The 24,855-nt window shown below is 36.6% G+C and overlaps 1 protein-coding gene across 1 annotated transcript; it reads right to left on the reverse strand.

Moving 5' to 3' along the window:
* Nucleotides 1-1,827: 1,827 nt before the first annotated feature.
* Nucleotides 1,828-22,838, reverse strand: LOC114530738 (neuroendocrine convertase 2-like). Its single transcript, XM_028552347.1, has 16 exons — nucleotides 22,154-22,838; nucleotides 21,461-21,529; nucleotides 20,341-20,391; nucleotides 20,058-20,189; nucleotides 19,663-19,721; nucleotides 19,132-19,220; nucleotides 18,372-18,550; nucleotides 12,103-12,297; nucleotides 11,311-11,417; nucleotides 9,753-9,859; nucleotides 8,240-8,381; nucleotides 6,469-6,785; nucleotides 4,213-4,314; nucleotides 3,770-3,806; nucleotides 2,828-2,960; nucleotides 1,828-2,718 (listed from the first exon to the last, which is right to left on the reverse strand). Exons 1-16 carry the CDS (start codon nucleotides 22,355-22,357, stop codon nucleotides 2,179-2,181), a joined length of 2,463 nt encoding a protein of 820 aa, XP_028408148.1. The 5' UTR covers nucleotides 22,358-22,838; the 3' UTR covers nucleotides 1,828-2,178.
* Nucleotides 22,839-24,855: the final 2,017 nt, after the last annotated feature.

Below are 24,855 nucleotides of genomic sequence, written 5' to 3' on the forward strand. Positions count from 1 at the left end.
GCAGTGGATTAAATGCATCGTTGATTTTAGCGTGTCCGATCTCATACAAGGTGGGCAAATGAATAGATTAAAGCGAGAAACTGAACACAAAAACAAAGCGATTTATTCGTGATGTTAATCTTCAGCATGTCCACCATTTCATTCTAAGCAAACTGCGGCTTGTCTGAGCATACTAAACACTGAACAGCGAACCTTTTGTCTGTCCATTCGCCTAGATTTGCCGGTGGTAGCGTAGGCGATTTGCAAGAAAGAATTTCGAACGAAATGGATAATTTGAGGCAGGACAGACAAATGTGGTTCGCCGTTCAGTGTTTACCATGCTCAGACGAGCCGCAGTTTGCTTAGAAAGAAATGGTGGAAATGTTGAGGATTAACATCAAGAATAAAAATCTTGTTATTAAATCGCTTCGTCTTTTTGTTCAGTTTCTCGCTTTAATTTATTCATTTGCCCAGCCTTGCATGAGATCGGTTACGCTAAAATCAACCATGCATTTAATCCACTGCGCGCAATGAAATATTTGTCACTTTTAGGGGTCGCGCGTTGCTCCCAGTTTGCATTATTTTTCCTGAAACTTTGACAGTTTATTAAAAAGCTTTCCTACTTTTAGACAGCTAAATAATATCTCAATTTCAGCTTCACATTTTCGCGCGCAAGCCCTCTCAATATCAATGGAAAGGAACCACTCCCCGGTAACATAATTTTGTTAATGAAAAACCAAACTTGGCCTATTTATCTAGCTTCGCCTGTAATTACACAATCAACAACACATACACACAACCATTTCTGTCCTGCCCCAAAAACGTGTAAACGTTAGACATTCGTCGATGTCTAAGGTATACCAGATAAGTCTTAACTATCTCTAGGAACACAAAAAATTGCCAAATTCTGCAAAATATCCTGAAAAACGGAAATTTTACATTTGGGACATTTTTTTTGATACACCCTGTATATGTATGTGAGTGTATATATTATTTGTAAATAGATTAGATTTCTCGGTATGTATTTGCTAGAGGCCTAAAAGCTTCAGTGACCAGAGAAGAAATAATGTTGTTTTAAAAACGGCTTTAGACTAAATGAAACGATAAATATAACGTATTTATTTTTCACGGAAGGCAGCGTTCGGTCGTATTAAAATTGTTTTCCATTTTTATGTAACTTTTCGCTGGTAGTATTTTTAGCAACACTCTTCATGGCCTTATACTTGGTAACTGCAAAATGTCATGACCGTGCAAATAGAGACGATTTAAACAACTTTTGTACCAACCTGGTGAGCTTTTCGGTCGACGAAGTCAAATATTTGCAGTTGTGTGTTTTCACCTTTAGAGGACAACCTTGATTGAATTAGCTGTAGTCAGACTTAACAACAGCGGCAAAATATACAACCAAACATCATTCGTTTAATTAGCTCTTCGCTATAAAATGCACTTCAATTTATCGTCATAACTGCTATATTTTAAAATAAAGAAGTTAAAATTTGGCGAGCAATTAATCTTTAGTAAATAAAGTTATCTATATTTTCCCCCCAAAATTATCTTTAATATCACTTTTGCGTGGGGATTAGTGGCCAGGGATTTCAGCTAGCCATAAAATCAAGAAATATATAGAGAATAATACATAAATGCGCGTATCCAAGTGTTTTTGTTTTTATTATATAATAAAAAACTGTTTTTTCGAATAGTTTTAACCCCATGATAAAAAATCACTATAATTATTGAGTGAATAGCGCTATCCTGCTTTCATACAACCGGTCAACTATCACATTGGAACACTGATCTAAAAACTAAATCATAACTAATCTGCATACACCTTTCATGGGGATTTGGACAAGTGTGTGAGAATAGTTTCATTGGGATGGTTGTTTAAATAGAATTATGTCTTTTAAGTGTTCAACAGACAGGGTACTTTTGCTCTGATAGATAAATATTCTAATGCTCCTAAAACAACTCATCTTCAATTAAAATATTTATTTGCTTGACCATCCAAATTCATTATCGATTGAAAACTACCAGTTCGATTATCGATTATACTATTATATGTTAATACGCTATGTCTTTGTCTATAAAACAAATGTTTAAAAAAATCCAGATCCTTGTATGAAAATTACGCCGTCCGTGAGAAAAATTCCTTGCCATTATGGTTAATAAGCATAAATCAGTTGTCTTTTTCAATGATGTATTCTAACGAATCAATAGGTATCCCATTGCTTTGGCGTTCTTTTCTCCATTGTCTGGTAAACAAATAGCGTAATTTCCTGCGGTGTTAAGAGTAGCAATACGGGTACTACAAAGTTGTTTAATACCCCCACCTCCCACACCTATAAAAGAGTCAGGGGAGCCACAGTGACTTTGCTGGTTTGCTATCAGGCCCAACCGAACGCGTACATTCCTATCTGTAGAGTACACGTTAAATCCCTCTCTGTTGCAGTTGCGCTGTAAGGATGAGCGGTAGATTAGGCGCCTCCAATTTGATCGGCCGATGTGGGTTTGTCGATACCTGCCGTCTGCAAACAGACTAAACAAGGACGATGCTCGATGCGAGAAAGATAAACCTCTGAGTTGACCACCATATTTCATAACAACACAAATTTCATTGAATGAAGTTTTCCAAAATGTTTGTCCCTTGAATTCTATGTTGTCAAAACCTCCTTTTTTCCCACGGTCATTATCATTGTAAACGTACTTGTTCGTCCAATAACTGGAGCTGTATCGGAACGTATCCTGTAAAAAAGACTAAAATTATCGTCCACTCCGACTCTTGTTGATATAACTAATGAGAAAACAAGTTTATGCGCCGCAAGATCATGAGACATTGTGATTGAGTTATCACCTTTCTTCCATCAATTTTCATCACCATCGTCCACCCACCACCAGAACAACCTGGGATAGACGACATCTGGCAGTACACGTCCGTCTTTTGATTTTGCCCAACACTGATTTGGTAAAGACCATTTGCAGACGAACTGCAAAAGAACCATGCAGGTCAACTATTATTATGCGTGCAATTTATTGGTTACAATTAGTGAGGAACATCTTAAAATCTAAAATGTTGAGTTGAGTAAAAACAAAAAAACGAAGACGCTTTTCCACTCTACAGGATGTATAAAAATTGTTCACACAATTTCACTTGCGTCGCTCACGCGTCTTTGGAATTTTTTCCCTATGAGCAGGTAAATGGGGTGTTTCGCATGGACGCCTTTTGTAAAAGTAAAAAATCTAAAGTAAAAAACGCGCTAAAACGGCTTGCGTAGGTTATATAACCTGAGAAACGTAAACTATGAAACAAGTCATTCAAGTTATTAAAATTTACTTACGCCTGCAGACAATAAAATTATGGCGCAGACAATATGGTGCAGAAAATATGGTGCAGACAATATGGTGCAGACGTAAGCAAACGCGCGAGAAAGATTGCATGAGTATTTTCGCGTTTTAATATTAAATCGTAGATGACTTTCGTTTTTAATGTTTTCTGGTGACTTCAAGCTAGCATTGAAGAAAGCTCTGCTCTTTAAAGCAAATGACAAACACACTAAACAAGCGTCCATGCAGTATCCTTGTCCTTTAATGTCGTGTAATGTACCGTTATTTGGCAACAAAGAGGAACTTCGTTTTAGAATGCTGAATGGGTAAATTTCGACTACTGTTAAGTTTTACATTTTTTATTTTCCGATTAGTTTAAAACAGAAGTTTAAATAGGGAGGCACTATTTCACTTTTGCATCGCCGGAAAGGAAATTTGGAAATACCTCGACTCAAGTCGTCATAAATCGTACCTTTGACTCTGCTTTATTTCTTTGCATGAATTGAACACTGCAACGAACACATTTGAAAGAGTGAACTATTGTTATTAGTGTGAGCTATTGCAATTAGTTATTATTGTTATAAGTTATATTACCTATAATTAGTTGAATATAGATAACCGTCCGATAGCGAGAACAATTCAGGATTTATAGTGCGAGTGATTTATCATTCTAAAATCCTTCCGTTACTTTGTTTATTTTCATGAAATTGAAAATTGTTAGGCAGCATAACTAGTGAAATGAAACTGAATCCTCTCAACAAATCAGCGCCCAATAAATAGTAAACAAACTGATAGAAAAAGCGTTAATATAAAAAAAAGGAACTGAATTTTCATCTACAGTGAAACCTTTCTCAATTCGTAGCGTTGTTTATAAAGAAATTTACGTATAACTGAAAATTAAACTTTAAACTTTACCTCTGGGTTTGCTTTTCACTTGCAAATTCTTCCTCGGTGTCTCAGAAAATGACGGCCTTCGTGCTGTGCCATGTAGAATTAGAGTAAATCCAAACAGCCGGCCTAAAAATAGAATTAATGTAACAAACACTTATCTTCACTAATCAGCCCCATTTTCTATTTTATGAAACTCTTGGTTATAGAAAAAATTAAATAAGCTAACGTATTTGGGAATTCTCCAATTCCCCCTAAATTAAATCCAATTAAAGCGTAAAAGAATAGCTCAGCGTGAAAGAGCATCTTGAAAATAGTAAGAAAAGTTCGGTTGTATAATTTTGAAAATTGGGTAAAATATAACACTGCGATTTAAGTCAGAAAATTTTGTATAAAAAAGCCCTAACACAGTATAAAAAGCATTACCAGCAGACAAATGAATATAATGCAAGAGAAAAAAATTCCAAAAATAAATTCTTGTAAACTCATGACATAAACTCATGACATAAGCTCAAGACAACAAGACCTGATGACAACAAGACCAAAATATCATCGTAAAATTCTAGTTTTGTTGCCAATAGCTCGTATCTAAGTTTACATAATGTTAAGTATGTTTTTTCTTGTTCATACGTGGAATAGTGCTATTTTTGACTATAATTGAAACAAATTTTCATCATTACCAGAAATTTGCGACATGATAATTTGCATGTATACTAATTTGCATTTAACTTTCAGCGTAATGGCCTTCAACTTTTACTATAAAATACATATAGTAATTATACAAAACTTAAAAATGCCGTTGCCCTAGACCTTGCCCACTGTTTGCCGACCTCTAGATCGGTAGAACAGCCGTTTAGAAACGTTTTGGTGACAGAATTTTTTAGCTTGGGCATTTCTGCATTCTGCCAAATTTAAAGACATGTTGCTCAAATTTTTGTCCGTGTTCTGTCCACGAACTTTTAAAATCGCTCACATTGATTCGAATATTTTGATTCAGATAGTTGATAAATTGACGTATAATGTACCAAAAAAAATTGTTGAAGATATTGTCTTTCGTATTTGTGTATAAACTTTCTTGTACGGCTCGGATTTTTACTGCAATCACTTTAAAAAATATTATCAGTCTTATCTGTAACTTGAATAATACGAAGGCTATATACCCATTTGTTCACAATCATTTGGCCGAACGTAGAAATACCTAAGGTAAGTAATTCGATCATTAAAACGTTGGGAAACGGCTGTTTTATTAATCCTGAGGTCGGCAAACAGTGGGCAAGATCTAGGTCAACGGCATTTTTAGATTTTGTGTATTTACTATATGTATTTAATAGTAAAAGTTGAAGGCCATTATGCTGAAAGTTAAATGCAAATTAGTATATATGCAAATTATCATGTCGCAAATTTCTGGTAATGGCAAACAAGGCGCCTGTTCTGGCGTTAACTACGGGGTGCCGCGCACCTGCCAGTCTTCAATGTAAAGCTTCTGAACATAAACAATACAGCTCATGCTCATTTAGATGTCTTGCGAACCTAAATGTTGTTCGATCGGGAAATTCAGAAGCACATTGTACTTTAAAAAGTATAGAAGTTCAATTGTTCAAAAATGTAAATAAACCGTATATGATATAGAGAAGTGAAGATGCATGCATGTACTATCGACGATCACGAAGTATCGTTTTATGTAAACGAAACCTGGCCGAAGACGGAAGGAGCGTTGCGGTGTCCGCTTTACGAAAACTTCATAAAACACACATGCATGAAATAGGATTTAATGGGTCCTAAGTTGGGGTGGAATTATACACACTTCAAATTCGAGCCGAGATCAGTTGAAGGGAATATGGATCAACTATAGGTCTCCAGCAGGAATCGAACCTACGTTTTTGCGGTGCTGGTGCAATGCTTTAGCGACTGAGCTACATAGGAAGCTGACAAGCGTGGTTAATGTGTATGTAATGGTAATGCCGGGAATACGTGAGGGTAAATCAAATATGATTTTTGGCACTTCACAGTTCACTCGACGCAAGAGCATTGCACCGGCATCGCAAAAGCGTAGGTTCGATTCCTGCCGGAGGACCTATAGCTGACTCATTTTTCCTTCAACTGTTCCTGGTTTGAATTTGAAGTTAACTCCACTCGAACTTAAGACCCTTTAAATCATAGAAATTACGTGCATCGAGTGAAGTGCCAAAAATCACAAATGATTTTCCTATACATGGAATAGTGCTATTTTCAACGATGATTGGAACAATTTTCATGCGAATTACCATCATTTATGAAATATACCTTTATATCGGTTTGATTCTGGGAAGGATGGAAGATCATTCCTAAGAGTTACAGTCCATGTTCCTTCTGACGATTCACCCCAAAAGTGCACACTAACTGTTCTCAAATTTTTGTAGCGCCTTTTACCAACGTAGGCGTCAAGCGAACGAGGAAATATTACTTGGGACTCGGTTCCCCCTGGTGAAGTAATGTAAGCACCAATCACACCACGTCTGAAATACCTAAAATCAAATCTTGCCTCGACATGTTCCAAATAATTGATCACTCCACCGCGGCATTGATCTCTACCAACTTCAATATCAAATGAATTGTCCCTCCTTAAAAACAAAGACAAAATTACATTTACTCCCTCTTGTATAATATAACCTTTTAAGGCCTATAGACTACACGATAAGTTGTACGCAATGGACTTTTGCATAACAGACCAACTTACGATCTAGGCAACAAGAAGGAAATAAATCACCACAGCTAAAAAGAGCATACCGTAATTAGTATTATTGCCACGTTTGGCCGCAAATATCAAGTATTACGGAAAATATATCCAGGCAAAGTAGCCAATTTTGTATACCTTTTTACCACAACCGGAAGCGTTTATAACTAATTTAGTTACACACATTAGCGGCCGTAGTAAAAAGTATACAAAATTGCCAACTTCGCATGCCTATATTTTTCGTACGTTACAATATTTTGCAGCCAAACTTGGTAACTGTACTAAATTTAGTATGCATTTCTACGGAAATTTCCTTTTTCTTGCCTAAATAAAAAGTTAGCCTGGTTCTTCACTCATACTTTTCAGGGTGAAATTTAAAGTGTCACGTTTGTACGTTTGTTAATACGTTCACATATACGCCAGAGTAATAATCGTATAGTGTAAATCAAACCACATTTAACAATTTATGCGGTTTCTTGCTTTTTTTAACAGTTTATAGATACTTTTTGTTCTGGAGTTCCACTTTCTAATAAAATTTTTTACGCATATGTCCATAGATTCTTCCGGTTGAGAAAGTTTAACGCCAAAACTATTACATAACTCCTGAATTTTGCCGATTTTAAACGTTTAGAGAAGCTTTACACAAGAATCAATTTAATAACAACAGCCAGGAGAGTGTAGCTATAAACAAGGGGGAATTTCGTTTTAGACCAATCAGCATATTTGTTTACATTTTCAGCAAGCCAATCAGAATGCATAAATCTTGACTATACTTACTTCCGGTATTAAATATTTAGGATTCTGATTGGCTCTGCCTGAAAAATGTCAACAAACATTCAGATTTGTTTAAAACAAAATTCCTCCTTGTTGTAGCTATAACCTTTTCTGTTTTCTGCCAATTTCCTCCCACGAACTCGCGACTTCCAGCGAGGAGACGAAGGCTCTAAATATTCTAAAACGGAAGCCGGAATTCTTGTCTAATACTAACTGCGCATGATTCGGACAGATTTACAACTTCTCGAAACAAACTTGCAAACATTGAAGATATTCAGTCGGTTGTGTTTTTAAAATAATAAAAAGTTCTTTATAATAGGAAAGTATAAGTCGCGATTCTCTGTACTGTGCTACAACATTTCATACGGCAGATCACTTCCCCATTTCGATTAACTCAGAGCCTTCGTTTCCTCGCTAGAGGATCGCGTTTTCGTGGAAAGAGATTGACTAAGTTCAACTTGACTGCTCCTAATTTTGAAAAAAAAACATTGCAAAGAAAAACTTTCGCATGCAAGCGAACGATTTCCGTACCAGCGGAAACCCAACCTTTCTGCGCAATCTTCTTACCCTCTCAGCAATCTCTTATATTTACTTGCACCAATTTGAAGTTCAACTTCGCATTTAATCTGTCGTGGTAATGCTGTGTATTTTTCAGCATTTTCTACCATCCGCGAAGCATCAAGAAATCCAAATCCAACCTTGTTACTCACTAAAAGGATCAGGTTTAAGTTACTACTTGTTATATTTTGTTTGGGCGGTTATCTGATGCAAAGCAAAAACCCTTACAAAATATTTGCGACGCGGCTTCCTAACCATAGCTGTTTTATTTCGGTGCAGTATATTTCTGGTCGATTTTAGGCAACACGCGCGTACATAAGAGAATGATGGAGGCAAAACTTATTATGCAGTTTAAAAATAGTTTTTCATTCGAAAGAATGAAAATTTTCATTGTAGTACACAAGGAGGAAACAGGGATATTAAGCACCTAAATATTTCACTATAAGGCTAAAAGTTAATACACATTGCAGGAGACATATCTAGAGCGAAAATATTCTCAGAACTTTGGCCTTGCACCCGTTACCATGGCAACAGAGACGTTTCAAAATGGCCGCCAAACAGGGTTTAATCGTGTTTATATCACAAACGAGTTCGGTGACCCCCAATTTTTTTTTCATTAAACGTTTACGCCATAAATGCTTTATCTATAAAAAAGTTTTGAAAAAATTCTAACATGGAGAATTTTTTCTATTTACAAAAACGTTATTTTTGCTTATTAAAAAATTCCCCCATGTTAGAATTTTTTTAAAACTTTTTCATAGATAAATAATCTATAGCATAAACGTTTAATGAAAAAAAAATTGGGGGTCACCGAACTCGTTTGTGATATAAACACGATAAAAACTTGTTTGGCGGCCATTTTGAAACGTCTCTGTTTCCATGGTAACGGGTGCCCGGCAAAGGTTCTGAGAATTTTTCCGCTCTATATATGTTTCCTGCAAAGTATATTAACTTTTAGTCTTATAGTGAAATATTTAGGTGCTTAATATCCCTGTTTAAAATGAGCCCAAAAAAAATTTGAGAAACTGTATCGAGCCACCTTAAACGAATCGACTTTTAATTGGAATTTCGCTTTAAACAAATCAGATTTTTCAGGATATAAGTTATTCAGAATGCCAAAATTTGTTATACCTCGTGTAAAACGGTAAATAATGTACCTTTTCACCGGAAGCAGTCAATATTTGTCAACTCTGGTTGGGTAACTGAAAATTTAAACAAATTTCCTGATTGGTCTAAAACGAAATTCCTCCTAGATATATATGTTAGGCTCGGTCCATACAAGCGAAAAAAGAACGAGACCAGTATCCTCCTGTACGGAACGAACAAGCTCAGTCAATAAACTATTTATTATATGACTAAAAACGATTAAGAGAAACCTGGCCGGTCCGTACTGTTGGTTACCGACCGCTCAGGAACCAATCAGAATGCTTGATTTTAGTTGATGGACCGATGAACTATTCTAGTCATATAATAATTACTATTATTGATCAGGTAAACGGTCAATGAAAATCCTGAAATGTACCTCGAAATCCTGCTTTGTTTACGGTCCATTTTACACTTCTGTCGATTACGTCACTCCTACTGGATTTTACTATTAAGTGCTGTAGTTGACGCCATGTTAAAGTTTTCCTAAAAAGATACAAATTGCACGCTTGATCAGAGCTCACAAGTTTACTAAGGCGTGCTTGTCGATGTGAATTTGATTTATATTGCATGGGGCGTAATTCCACAAAAAATTAGCTGTATTTCGCTTGAGAGTGTTAAAATGAGTGTTCGTATTTTGCTAACACATCAGATCGCGACTCGCACCTAAAAAACAACCAGCTATAAAGAATGTCTCAAAAAACAAACACGTTCTTAGGAGACTTTTTTACAGGATTATATTGGTTTAAATGACTTAGAAAAAAAATTTAGAAAATAAATTTGCACACGAGAATGTAGAAAAAGTCATCGTAAGGTAATGGGAACGGAGAGAATATTGTAAGGTCATTTGTGTCAATTAACCTCTTTTTAGTATAAGAGCGTTTGAAAAGAAGAAAAAAACAGCCACAGTACACAATTACAGGCAGTTGTGACTGTCAGATAAAAGAAACATATACCCATTGAGAATCTAATGGATGTAAAAAACTAGTGTACATGCATGGGAAACTGTCACAAAAGCAACCCAGGCGGTGCATAGCACTATATTAGCATGACCGCAAGTACACTTAAAGAGGAAACAAGAATCATAAAAAAATTGTTCAATCACAGAAAGTACTCACACGAGACTGAACTTTATAATAATTTGGCGATGAAAAAACGATGACGAATGAGAATCTCAACATTATAATATAATATTCTTGTAATTTTGCATGCATGGTGGTCTAATCATGAACTATCAAGCATTGGCACCTCAGAAATACAAGAGATCGGTAATCTCAGGCTTAGTTCACAGAATACATTGGGCGAGTAGTACATGGAAAAATTTCCATCAGAGTCTAGTAAAGGCAAAGAGAGTACTAGAGAACAACCCCCTTCTTTTTATGAGCCTGCCCCCCTTCCTTTTATGAGCCAATTATTGAGAGAACGTTAGCTAAAATTATGAGCAGCAACAACTTAGTATTTGTGCAATACGGAGGTCGAATTACGGAAAAATTTGAACAATCTTTAAAAAGATGTGTAGCACCGTGTGAGGTTGTGTCCACCCTGCGCAAGGTTAATTAAGTCAGTATTACCGTCGTTGAATACGCCTGGGGAGAAAGCTCTTAAAAACGGAGTTGTGTATAAAATAGAGTTCAAATATAAAAAGTTCAATGAATGTTAAGCCACAATGTTCCTACCATACAGGTTATATTATTTTGTATGTGAAAAATTTTGTATTTGAAAATAAAGAATACAACAATTCTTTCCAATTCAGGATATAAAATATCGTCTTGCATAAAATGAAATTTCATGCCAAAAGCGTAACCAGAAAATTTCATAAATGCGTGCATAGTTCTCAACAACCACCCCCCCCAGACATTTTTCTCACCAATTCATTATTTGTTTGACGACCACCCGCCCATCATTTCCAATATTGTTATAGATGCAGTATATCTTACTTTGCCTCCAATGCTAGAGCAATAACTCCTGATACCAAAGCGCTGGCGGCGGATGTTTCACCAAATCTTGAGTCACAAGATTGATCGTTGGTACTTGAAGCCGTTTCCTAAATATTATAAAATTAATGTTAATATTTATTCAGATTCATTAGTTCACAATGTATGAAAGGGTAGAAGCTATGGATATCAACAATTGCTCGCATTTGATGATTATGCTTGACTTGAAGAAATTCAAAAGATGCGCAGGGAAAATTTTGCACGTTATTGAAGACGCTAATCGATAAAATTAACTCCGCAATGCAAGATGGCAGGTCTGCAGCCGGATTTATATCACTTTTGTCACAGTTAATAGAATATACATGGTTCGGGGACCACATAAAACTACAATACAACTCATTAACTACGTTAAGGTAGGTTTATGCAAAAAATTGTTCCTTTCTCATCACATGTCTATTGTATTTTGCACAGATAAACCAATGGCAATCTTTAACGTATTTTCAAGTCAAGATTGATGATCGAGCTTAGCAAGACGAATGCCATCGTTAAATTTGGCTAAAATACAATAGATACGTGACGAGGAAGGAACCATTTTTTTCATAAACCTGGATAATGACATAGTTAATGAGTTGTATTGTACTTTTGTTTACTCTCCAAACCTTGTATATTCTATTAACTGTGCTTTTATCCATTCGTATCTTTATTGTTTTTTTAGTCCTTGGCATTCTGTTTGTGGTATTTTCTGAGAAGAACGTTTTCAGTCGGAAATTATTTTTAATAATCTTTTTAACTCACCAAATTAACAGAATAAGCAGAAGTCATAACAGCGCTGCATGCCTCAGAACTGGTTAAAGGTCTTCCATTTCGATTCACTGCGCCAACAGGGATGCTGTAGATGCTATTAACAAAACCATTAAAAGCGCAACTATCTCCAAAAAATCCACCATTTCCAGCAGAAAAAACATAAATTGAACCAAGACCTCCTCGTCCCTTGGGCGATGAAACAAATAAATATAACAATTTATAGCGTGTTCATTAATATGCACAATTCTCCCCAAGCTGGCCGGTCCAAAGTGCAGTGTGGGCTCGGGTACTAATTCTGCCTGGAGATTTGAATCACACCCAGGTGTTGTGACGGAACGGTGTGAAATCTAAAGTCATCCAAATTCAAATTATATTGTTTTAAGTTGGTCATGCACATGAAAATTGTCTGAAAACTGTAGAAAAATATGCCGATTAGTTTAAAACGAAAATATTCCTTATTCCTTTTGAATACGTCAGAAGTATATGGATTAGATATTTATTAGTCTTTGAAGTTATCGGATATGACGTCAAATCGGGAATTGCAAATCAATTTTTTCTTGAGGTCGCTTCCTGCAGTTCTATGGTTGTATCGCGGTAATTTTGTCGCGCGCGAAATAGTACACGCAACACGCGTGGCTGATGTTGCACGCTGGGCGGATTTTTTAAAATTTGTCATTGTGAACTTTTGATAAACACGCGCGGGCCTTCGCGGGATGTCGACTGGTTGCGCGAGGAAATTGAAATCCTGATTTTTTTGACGTCATATAGACATAAAAATAAATGTATTTTTCTCGTTTTTCCTTCGGTAAATTCTTTTCGAACTTTACACAGTTTTCTGTAATCTTGAAATGCGTAAAATGTGCAAGCTTTAAGAAAATCGTACGAGCCGAATTTTTTTAAATTAAAAAACAGGATTTTTTGAGGATTTGAAAAAAAGTGCTCGTACGATTTTTTTAAATGCTAACATTAGAAAGAATTATGGATCAGATTACTGTGTGGAAAAAATTAGAAAGTTTTACCGAAGAAAATTTCAAAAAATTATCTCAGAATCTGCAAATTGGCCCTTTCTAAAATCGTTATGTTACCATGGCAACGAGGATATTTTACGAAATTTTATATATTTCGTAATTTGCGATATCATAGCAGTTATGTGGCCAAATTTCGTGATCATACTTTGTAAGATGATAAAATAATGGCCTTTCGAACTCGATTGTGCATTACACAATCAAAACTGTAAGGAGCCACCTTAATGTAATATACATAACTGCTATTTATAGATAATTAAGCTTGGACAATAGAATTAGAACTGATTGACAGTTAGAGACAGACAATAATATAGAAAGTGTATGAGAGCGAGAAAAGTAAGAGCACATGAAAAGTAATATATATAATATAGAGAAACAAAATATACAGTTATACAAATCGGAGCAAGGAGTGAGATCATTATATTGGCGACGAGATTGGCTCAAGGACAAGCCGAGCCACAAGAAAATATCACAGTAAATACGCAATCGGTTTCGCTACAACCATTGCCATAGTTTAACCCAGACGCTGATGTTTGCGAAAGCTTAGGCACGCGCTGGAACATTTGGATCCAAGATTTCGAGATGTTCATCCTCGCTAGTGGGATTACGGATGAGAAAAGAAAACGCGCATTGCTATTATATCAAGCTGGCAAACGGGTTCGAGAGATATTTAGACAAATACCTGATACGGGAGACGCAACTGATTACGAAGCCGCGAAAACAAAGCTTCACGAATACTTCCAACCGCAAGAAAATCGCCGATACGCAGTTTACCGCTTTAGACAAGCGAAACAAGAACCGAACGAAACCCTTGATCAATTCCATACACGATTACGGACGTTAGCACAGACTTGCTCTTTCCACAACGCAGATTTTGAAATCGAACAACAAATTATTACGGCTGGGTCATCTTCACGGATTCGGAAAAAGGCATTAAGAGACCCAACATACGATCTGAAGTCTATACTCATCGATGGTCGCCGTGCCGAGATGAGTACATTTCAAGCGCGAGACATCGAATCAAAAGACACAAATACAGATCGTGTTAACAAAGTATCATCGAAAACAACATCGAAAACGTGTCACAATTGCGGTGGTACGTATCCTCATGAAGGACAATGCCCAGCTAAAGGTAAAGAATGTCGGAAATGTCAAAAGCTCAACCATTTTGCTCGAGTGTGTCGAGGAAAGATGCAACGTCAGACAAAAGCTTTTCAACATGAAATGAAACCGAAACAGAAATACAAACGACCACTAAATCCACTAAATGAAGTTCAGAGCGAGACGGACAGTTCTGACAACGAATATTTATACACAGTTTCTAATGACAAGACCCCCAAAGTCAATGTTAAAGTATGCGGACGATCGTTAAAAGCTACCGTAGACACAGGCGCAACGATCAATGTCATCGACCGAGGTACATATGAGAAAATACCAGGAATAGAATTAAAGAAAAAACATAAAAGCGTTTGCGTATACTGCTAGCAAGCCAGTAAAGTTCATTGGCAAGTTTGAGGAAGCTATTGAGACTCGCCGTCGAGTTGCAGTGGCAACTTTTTACGTCGCAGAAACGACAGACAGCGGAAATCTAATATCAGCAACAACGGCAGAGGAACTTGGCCTGGTAAGTTTTCATCTTAACAAAGTAACTGAAACAAAAGATCGTGAACTCCAAAATATTCTAAACAAACATTCAAAAGTTTTCCACGGGTTGGGTAAACTCAAGCAAGAGAAAATCAAATTAAACGTTGATAAAACAACAACACCCCGAGCACAGCCACAACGCCGAATTCCCTATCACATACGTCAGAAGGTCCAGAACGCGATAGAACAACTAGAGAAAGACGATATTATTGAACGGGTACCAGAAAACCAACCTACACCTTGGGTATCGCCAATTGTAGCAGTACCGAAAAAGAACGGGGACGTTCGTATATGCGTCGATATGCGCGCTACCAACGAAGCTATAAAACGGGTACGACACCCTATTCCAACAGTTGAGGACATCAGTTTTGAGTTAAATGGAGCAACGTGTTTTTCCAAATTAGACCTTACACAGGCCTATCATCAGCTAGAACTACACGAGGACAGTCGTTACATTACTACGTTCAGTACACACATCGGTCTTTTCAGATACAAAAGGCTGAACTATGGCACCAATGCAGCTGCTGAGATTTTCCAGTACACTTTACAAACCCAATTGCAAGGATTAGTCGGAGTAAAGAATATAGCTGATGACATTTTAGTATATGGCAAAACACAGAAAGAACATAACACAAACTTGAATAAATGTCTAAAACGAATCTCCGACAAAGGACTACGCTTGAATCAAGCTAAGTGTAGCTTCTTGAATGACAAACTGGAATTTTTCGGACAAGTATTTTCCAAAGACGGCAGCAACCCCAAACGTGTAGAAGCTTTAAAGAACGCACCAGTACCCAAAACCATTTCTGAAGTAAGAAGTCTCATCGGCATGGCAAACTACAGTGCCAAGTATATTCCTGAATTTGCAACCATTACAGCTCCATTGCGCCAATTAACGAAGAAAAATACACCTTTCGTGTGGACCGACATTCATCAGAACGCATACAACACGTTAACTTCCACTTTAGCGTCAGCATCGTGCATGGCATATTTTGACAAAAATAAAGAGACACTGGTAACGGTTGATGCAAGTCCAGTCGGCATATCAGCAATCCTTTCGCAGAGAAACAAAGGAAAAGACGACGAGAAAGTAGTGGCATATGCGAGCAGAGCATTAACAGAAGTCGAACAAAGATACTCCCAAACCGAGAGAGAGGCGCTGGCTATTATTTGGGGAGTGTAACATTTTCATCTATACCTGTACGGAAACGAATTCGTTCTAATCACAGACCATAAACCACTAGAAATAATCTATGGCAACAGAAACTCCAAAACATCAGCAAGAATAGAACGTTGGGTGTTACGCTTACAACCTTATGCTTTTCAAGTAAGATACAAGCCAGGAGCTAACAATCCGGCTGATTATCTATCGCGCCACCCAACAGGAAAAAGCTACTAACAGCAGAAAATGACAGAAGAGCACATAAACTTTATTGCTCGCTCCAGTGTTCCGAAAGCACTGACGATAGGGGAAATCGAAGAAGCAACGAACAAGGACAAAACCTTACGAGGAGTTCGGGCAGCTATAAAGCTCAACAAGTGGCACTACGAGGTAGTCAAGCCTTATAAACAAGTAAAAGACGAACTTACTGAAAACAAACTTACTGACAACAAAGGGCGTGGTTCTTCGTGGTTCTCGTATAGTGATACCAGAATCGCTACAGCAACGTGCGATTGACATTGCGCACGAAACCCATCTTGGCATTACCAAAACGAAATCATTAATCCGAGAAAAGATTTGGTTTCCGAATATTGATAAAATGGTACAAGCAACAATCGAGAAGTGCATTCCTTGTCAGGAAGTGGGTAAAGCACCACCACAAGAGCCAATATCAACGACAACAATGCCAAAGGGACCATGGGAAACGATACATTTGGATTTCTACGGACCACTTCCGTCGGGAGAATACCTTCTGGTCGCAATTGATCGCTATTCCAGAAGCGGAAAGATTCATGCAGCCCCTTGGAAAAACGCTACGAACCGCTCACATTGAAAGAAGACCCTGGCAGCAAGAACTACATCGTTTCTTGTTACAGTACAGGACAACACCACACTCTTCCACGAAAGTTCCACCAGCGGAATTACTATTTAACCGTACAGTGAAAGGAAAGCTTCCAGAATTGAAAAAGCGGAACATTGTTAACAAACACAATATTGCTAAAAAGAATGAAATGGAGAGACAGCGATACAACAAAGAATATGCGAATGAAAAAAGAAACGTAAAAGAGAGTGAAATTAAGATAGGAGACTATGTCTTAGTTCGTCAGGACAAGCAGAACAAATTGACTGCGAATTACAACAACGTTCCATACGTAGTCACACATAGATCGCATTCACAGGTTAAAGCAAGAAGCAAGAACGGACACGTTATCACACGAAATGTGTCGCATTTTAAACGCATACCAAAGCCAAGGGATGATACGGACAGTGATGACGATAATGAGAAAGAACGTCATCAAAAGAGGAACAATACCATCACACTACCAGCAGCAACAAATGTTGGACATCAAGATCAAATACCGACACGACGATCGAGCCGAATCAGAGGAAAACCTGATAGATTTGGACATTCAGTATATGATTGAATTATGTTTTGTTAAATGTTAATATTGTTTAAAAAAAAAAGGGTGATGTAATATACATAACTGCTATTTATAGATAATTAAGCTTGGACAATAGAATTAGAACTGATTGACAGTTAGAGACAGACAATAATATAGAAAGTGTATGAGAGCGAGAAAAGTAAGAGCACATGAAAAGTAATATATATAATATAGAGAAACAAAATATACAGTTATACAAATCGGAGCAAGGAGTGAGATCATTATACTTAAGTTGCACGAAATTCCCAATATGACGTCAGATCCGTTAGCTTTGAAGGCTAATCACTCATGGTATAGGCATTTAAGGGATTTTGCATGAAAAGAGACACCGGTGCGGTTTGACAGTAACAGTGTAGTAGCTATGACATAAACTGCATTATTAGATTCTGCTTAATGGACATTGGCAAAAAAAATTAAATTTTTCTTATTTAAAAGAACTCCGAAAACTCTATATTAAGTTTTACCATCAATTTTTCATATCTTGCTTAGGTCTTGAAATATCTAGGTTGTAATTAACGAGCTGTCCGCCATCTTGTCTTATGATTAGATCTAATTAAATGACGTTCCGACCACGGAAAAAAATCATAAACGCGCGAAAATCGTCTTAATACGAATGGAATGCTCTAGCATAGCAAGTGTATATGAGTAAATTAAAAAAATTTGTATGAATTAGTATTTAACAAGATACACAAGGTGCGAGAAACGCTCAATAGCATAAAAAATTCACCCTGGTTGTGACGCCATGCAAACCTATGATGTATATGCATATCCAAGATGGCGGAATGTGCCATTATTATTGCTAGAAATAAGCGGAATATTCTATCGAAAAAAAAAACGATCGAGCAAATCTGTAAATCTGATTTTGTGAGATACTGAATGTCTCTTTGTGAAAAGACGAAGTAAATTTTTATTGCCAATGTCCGTCAACCTTGCTTCGCATTTCTTTTATTATGCACACCATATTTTCTCTCTAAACCTTCTACCTACCTCATTTGCACCCTTTCTCAATGCCGCCAAAGACAGTGGTCCAGGACCGGCGATAACAAAACCATTATCGGGTGGACCCCAGCTGTTGGAGAATATATCAATTTTATGGCCATCAAATGGGTAGAATGCCTTTGCCACATCAGTGTCATTAGGCAAACCTCTGTCTATTAGTCGAATACCTGAAATAGGTCGAAGTATTGAGTTTCGATCCATATGCTTTTTCCCATAATACATCCAGGAAATTAATTATAACATTGCGGTTACTTTTCTGCTAATTTTCGGTTTATTCATACCCCATACTTTCTCTTTGATTTTGCAATTATATTCATCGATTAGTGAAACGTTTAGTCCCAACAGGGTAACAGGGTAACAGGGCACGACATTTTTCTAATATTTTCTTGTAATTTTCCACATACTTGCCCTTATTTCGTCTAAGGTTTTATTTAGTAATATTCACTTCGCCTTCAGCGAATATACTGTTGATTTGTTTATCGTTGCACCACATACTGTATTTATCAAACGTACGTAATGTTCTGTACTGCAACGCTTCCTCTATTTTTTCAAATTGTCGGCTGGTCATGCATGGTTTTAAAGCTTCCTCTCTCCAGAAAGCTTTTCAGGAATTACTATATATTATATATAGACGTGGTGTATGCGACCTCAACACACCACGCAAGCTCACTTACTTGCACCACATGTGCAACCTGCAGTGAAGTAGCTGTATAAGTAACAAACTCGATGGAATGAATCGAATGAATACCTGCAATATTGGCTTCGTATGCCACACCAACACCACATATTCCATTGTTTGCTGCACCAGCAATAACACCAGCACACTTTGTACCACGACTTATATAAAAAAAATTAACTGAAAGTTAATGACATATATATCATTAGTTCAGAATGCGAATCATGCATATATCGTTGCTTATTACTCACGTCATTGAGCCCCTCTGAATTTGAAATACAATTATAGATCAATAAAAGCACACGTTGAGTTCAATATTAGGCAGTCGAAACAATCTCAAAAAAACTTTCTCATCGTTTAACGTGGTTCGATAAAGCTAATACAAAAACCAAAATGGACAGGGGTGACCATATTTAATCGTCTTATTAAATACTTATATTCTTACTGAGTTAAGTGCAATTAAGGAGCCGATAAATACTACTAGGGTCTATATTTCTGATACATCGATCAAAGAAAACAGATAATCACCGTTTTAATTCATAGACTTTGCTTGACAAGCATTCCAAAATTCTGTAAATCATTTGGATGTCATCAATTACTTACCTGTCAGATGGCGTAGGGTCTGAATCCTGGTCAACATAATCGTAGCTTAATCGTGGGAGCTGAGAATGAATAAAATATTATTATTTGATTTTAATTCAATATGTTTAATTCCGCGGTAAACTTGTGCTACCTGTTGATATAGTTATATTTGTTGTCACTTGCTATGAAAAGTAGAGCTAATTCAGCTTGTAGGTACACCACGTAAATATTTAATACTGGAAAGCTTTCGGTCCGTCAACCCGGAATTTGCTAGAAACGTCTCAAATTGCATTGAAAAACTTTGTAGAGTAATCGGTAGAGTAATGTTTATGGTTTGTCTTCTTTGAGAATAGCGTGTTACCGTTAATTGCAGATTTGACGAATAAAATCTAGTTTCAAATATTAAACTCACTTACATAACGACCTTCGAATTCCTTGTGCGTATACTTAATTCCATTGTCAACAACCGCCACGGTTATATTTTTTCCAGCATATCCCTTTTTCCAAACATCATCAATTCTGTGGGCTGCACGGATTCGGCTGCTACCCTGAAAAAAGAGGAGATGTTTATGAACTCAAAGGAAATAAATAATACCTATTGGCGACATAATATTCCAGTAAAGTACGATTGTTGACTAATTTAAAGCTGCACCCATATCGGAAAAGAGTGATTAAAAAGAACGAAAAAGTATATATTACCAAATATTGCTGATATTTCCAATTTGGGTCATTAAAGCTCGCCCGATTTGTCTAGAAAAATAAATGAAATAAAATTGTTTATATTTCCCATTTATGTCTTTGCAGTGTTTCTAACACACACACAAACAGATACATACATCATTGACTAATTTAAAATTGCTCCCCTACCGAAACATTGGGGAAACGTCAAATTTTAAATGTACAACTTCAACAAACACAAAAGAAAAAACTTTCTGTTATCTGAAAGGTTGGTATCCGAAATCTTCTAATCGAGATTAATCTATATTATTTGCGTATACAAATGAACCAATATGGAAACGCAAGTTTACGAAAACTTCAGGAAGATATATTGATAAAAAAATGAAACTAAGGCAACTAATTTAAAATTGCAATCTGGTTTTGAAGAGTATATATTAACTATTATCTAGTTAGCTCAAAGAATTTCTTGCTTGATTTGAAATAGCGAAGGGTTACTGCATACTAATGAGATATTAAACCACAAACGTTGTGCGAGATTAGACTGACCATCGCGTGACCATCGCGACAGGATTATTACTCCGGCGTCAGCCACAGAGTTGAAAATTCGCCTAGGTTTTGTCGCAAGTGTGTTTTGTTGCGAGATATACTAGTATTTGACAACTTAAATGCTCATTTGTACCCAGGACTTGACTGGATGCGACGCTCATTGAAGAGCGTATGTGCATGACCGTATTTATCTACGTCAAAGTTTTGTCTCGCAAGAGTTGTGGTGCACTACTCTAAATCTTTGGCACGATACGGAAATTCTTTGAATAAACCGTTCTTTTGATGCTGTTCGATTAAGTTTAGGTTTAATTGGGTTAAGAATTGGGGTAAGAATATATTTAATACATGTAGATTCTGGTTCTATTTTAATGATATCGCTGAACTTCTATACTTTTTAAAGCACGATATATGTGCTTCTGAAAGTCGAAAAAACATTTAGCGGGCTCACAACATTTCTATACTTTTAAAACACGTTGTGTTATCTGAAGTATGTAGAGTTAAAGCAAGAGCAGGCGTCTGTTATGCATAAAATCGATTTAATTGAAAAAAAACTGGAAATTTAGGCTGCTACCGGTTTAAAACATAAATTACTTACGTGCCGATTGGTGAACACAACGAAATATTCTCCATCTTTTTCTACAATTGTGTACCCCCTTGCTTCATTCTGCAACATTAAATAAAGGTTATAAATACGGAAATGAAACATGACTGGACCAAAAACGGATTTAAGTGACTGCAAAGGACAAAAATTTATACCATGCGCATATATTTCTTAAAAATAGGACAGAAGAAAACAACGCAAAGGTTCTGTTTGTCCACGAGAACCAGCAGCTAGACCAACATAAAAATCTGCTACCACTAAGAAGATGTATGAGATAGAAATCACAGAGTTGGACAAAAAACAACTACTGTTCTACCACGCCTAACCACTTTTTTGCTTTTCCGTTCTGTCACGTCTAACTTCACCTTTCGCCTTTCATAAAAATGTATAATTACTCAAATTTCGAATTTGAAAAAAAAGGCCAACGACCAGTGACTAGTGAATCTTGACCAATCAGAACGCAGGAAATCAATAGTCAGCAAGAAATTTATACTAAACTGCATGATGATATAATAGATGCGCGATTCTCGGCATTTTATGGCGAAATTATAAGATGATATAGATGAAAGATGATATAATTTTGCACAAATCTAGAAATGACAGAAATGGAAATCGGTACTTTACTCTTTAGTACCTTGGCTCGTCCTACAAACCACTAGAGAGAACACTATAAGAAGCATAGCCAACCTGTGAGCGGCGATTTCTATTATACTGCGATCCTTCATTTTCTTTTGATATACTTAAAAGTAGTATCATCCATAAGGCGAGATAACCAACGTTAGTAAAAGCTTCCATACCAGATACAGAAAGTAAAATAATATTGCAGATCAGAATATTACAAATAAATGTCTTATAATGCACTAACTCTTCCCGATATAACCTGAGTTTCATGCAGCATTGAGCAGTGTATAGCAAAGAATGACCAAACTTGTGTTCACAACAGTCTTATGTCGCGCTGGCTTCCCGATGTAATATTTCCGTTTCAGCAGTCTTCGGCAAACAATGACCTACGTTGAGCTGACGCCAGTCTGATGTCGGACTGGGCCGCTGGCTTCCCGATGTAATATGTCCGTTTCAGCTGTTTTCCGTATACAATGACCTAAGTTGAACTGACGCTAAGTACGTTAGTCTGATGTCGCACTGGGCCACTGGCTTCCCGATGTAAGTAAGGCATGTATATCCGTTTCAGCAGTCTCTGGCAAGAAAAGTACCGCCAGTCTGATGTCCCACTGAGCTACTGGCCTCTCGATTTAGCACTGTGTCGAAATAAATGAACTAACTTGCATTAACGGACGTCTTAGATCGCGTTGGCTTGTCACGCATCCATTTCAGCAGTCTATGGTTATTAGTTGAACTTCATAGTTGACTCATAAGGCTGGTTTTCATGTAACACTGTCATAATTCGTCGTAATTCACATGCCTTAATTCCTTATCAACAAAAAATTAATACAAGATACGACATGTGAATTATGTTGGATGAAGCCAGTCTATAGTACCAGTTGGGGGTCTAGTGAAAGATGATTAATGGGGTCAAAAAAGTCAACTATTGCAGGTTTTTCCAAATGAAATTCCTCGAAATTTAGCGATTGAATGTTTCTATCAGACGTTTCCGCGTTCAATTAAGTCTTTGCAGTAATGCCTGCAATATCAGTATCATTTTTATTTTGTAATATGATTACTGTATGCCAAAATTAAATTTCTTCGTAGAGCCACACATTGTTAAAAACAATCTCAAAATTCAATTTATTCCCCACTATATATGTTTGTAAATAATAAATATTAACATTAAACAACACTGCACGGAAAACATATAATAATCTTGGGCGTCTAATATTTAACAATTACTCCCCGATAATCGCTGAGCCTAGGCTAAGGCGAATATTTGTTTTAATATTTTTGCACAAGAACTGCATTTGTTCGCTTATCTCTATTTAGGAAACGCCCACAAAACGTCTATAGCCGCCATTTTGCAATTTCGGTGTCATATTCATCTGAAGGTGAATATAACAGCATATTGAGCATAATACGTCAAATTCGACCAATCAATATGTAGGATTTGTTATATTCACTTGTGCAAAAATTCTAAAAGTTTGATATCAGTTTAGGAGTGTAAGTCATTCACGCGTACACATGTAGCACAAGTTATGTTACGCGAGATATACTACAAGAATTTTAAAACCCGGTAGATTGAGCAACCTGCAGACAATTAGGTAAATACTAGTAATTCGAGAAGTTGCGATATTACAACATCGCCAGATGTCATAACCTCACGAAAAACAATTCTATTTTGCATCCATAAAACGAAGGTTCAATGCCGAAATTGCTCTTCTAATCCTCTGTCGTTCGGAGTTCGGCAACGAAGTAACGGTGCTTGCCTGATGCTTGTTTTCATTTAAGAAAAAGAAACCTCTTTTTATTAATGGAAGACGCAGAAAAAAAAATCTTAAAATGAGCTTTTGAAATACTGATATATTCGCTTACATAAGATATCATATTTTTGTTTATTATATATAGCCGTAAAAATGAGGGTCGAAAAGAGAAAGGTAAATTTGATCATTTTTTGAATTTATACTAAACAATATAGAGTTGAAATACTATGTACGAACTGCAAAATTTGTATTATAGTGCTTTATATCTTTTTGGAACAAAGTTCAGCCTGTTTTTTCTTGTCCGGTATTTTCCTTGTACTGGCCAACGTATATATATTAACAACATGGTTGTTGTTTCTTGCCATCATTAACCACAGGATGTTCAGTATACTCCATTACCGGACGTCTGAAACATGGCGGGAAAGTTTAGAGCAATATCAGGACCAGAGGAAGATCACTAACCAATTAAAGTGAGTCATAATGCTGATTGTGACTATAACTACTTCCGGACCGCGATTATAACGTATGCCGGCTTTTAGAAAAACTCTTGTCTTTATTTAATAGAGGGTCATGCAGTATAGTTATTTGTAGCTCTCCTAGAGTTAGCATGCAATTTTTTGAACATCAAACAAAAGCTGTGTTATGCAATATGCAGGTGATTCATTACTGCTATAAAACCGTCTTTGCTATTTCAATATATTGTTATAACACGTAATAGAGATTATAATAATTATACCGCGTATTGTATGTCAACATGGATATATGTGAATATGTATATGGCTTTTAAATATATGCGTTATCAGTGTCGCCCTCGGCTAGGCAAATAACATTCACCTCGACTTGACAATTTCTGAAGATATACAATAGTACACAAGTATACATGCGATAATGTTTTTGTTGTACTGCGAAATATGACGCAACTTTTGACCTCATCTTGGCAAGGAGGTGAAATAAATCCAGTGCTTTGGTTGCGAAATATTTTGTGGAAAATGCCGCCTTACAAAGTTTTCAACTTGTGTC

The sequence above is a fragment of the Dendronephthya gigantea genome, unplaced genomic scaffold (assembly GCF_004324835.1).
Source record: "Dendronephthya gigantea isolate DGI-Jeju-01 unplaced genomic scaffold, DenGig_1.0 000065F, whole genome shotgun sequence".
Lineage (NCBI taxonomy): Eukaryota > Metazoa > Cnidaria > Anthozoa > Malacalcyonacea > Nephtheidae > Dendronephthya > Dendronephthya gigantea.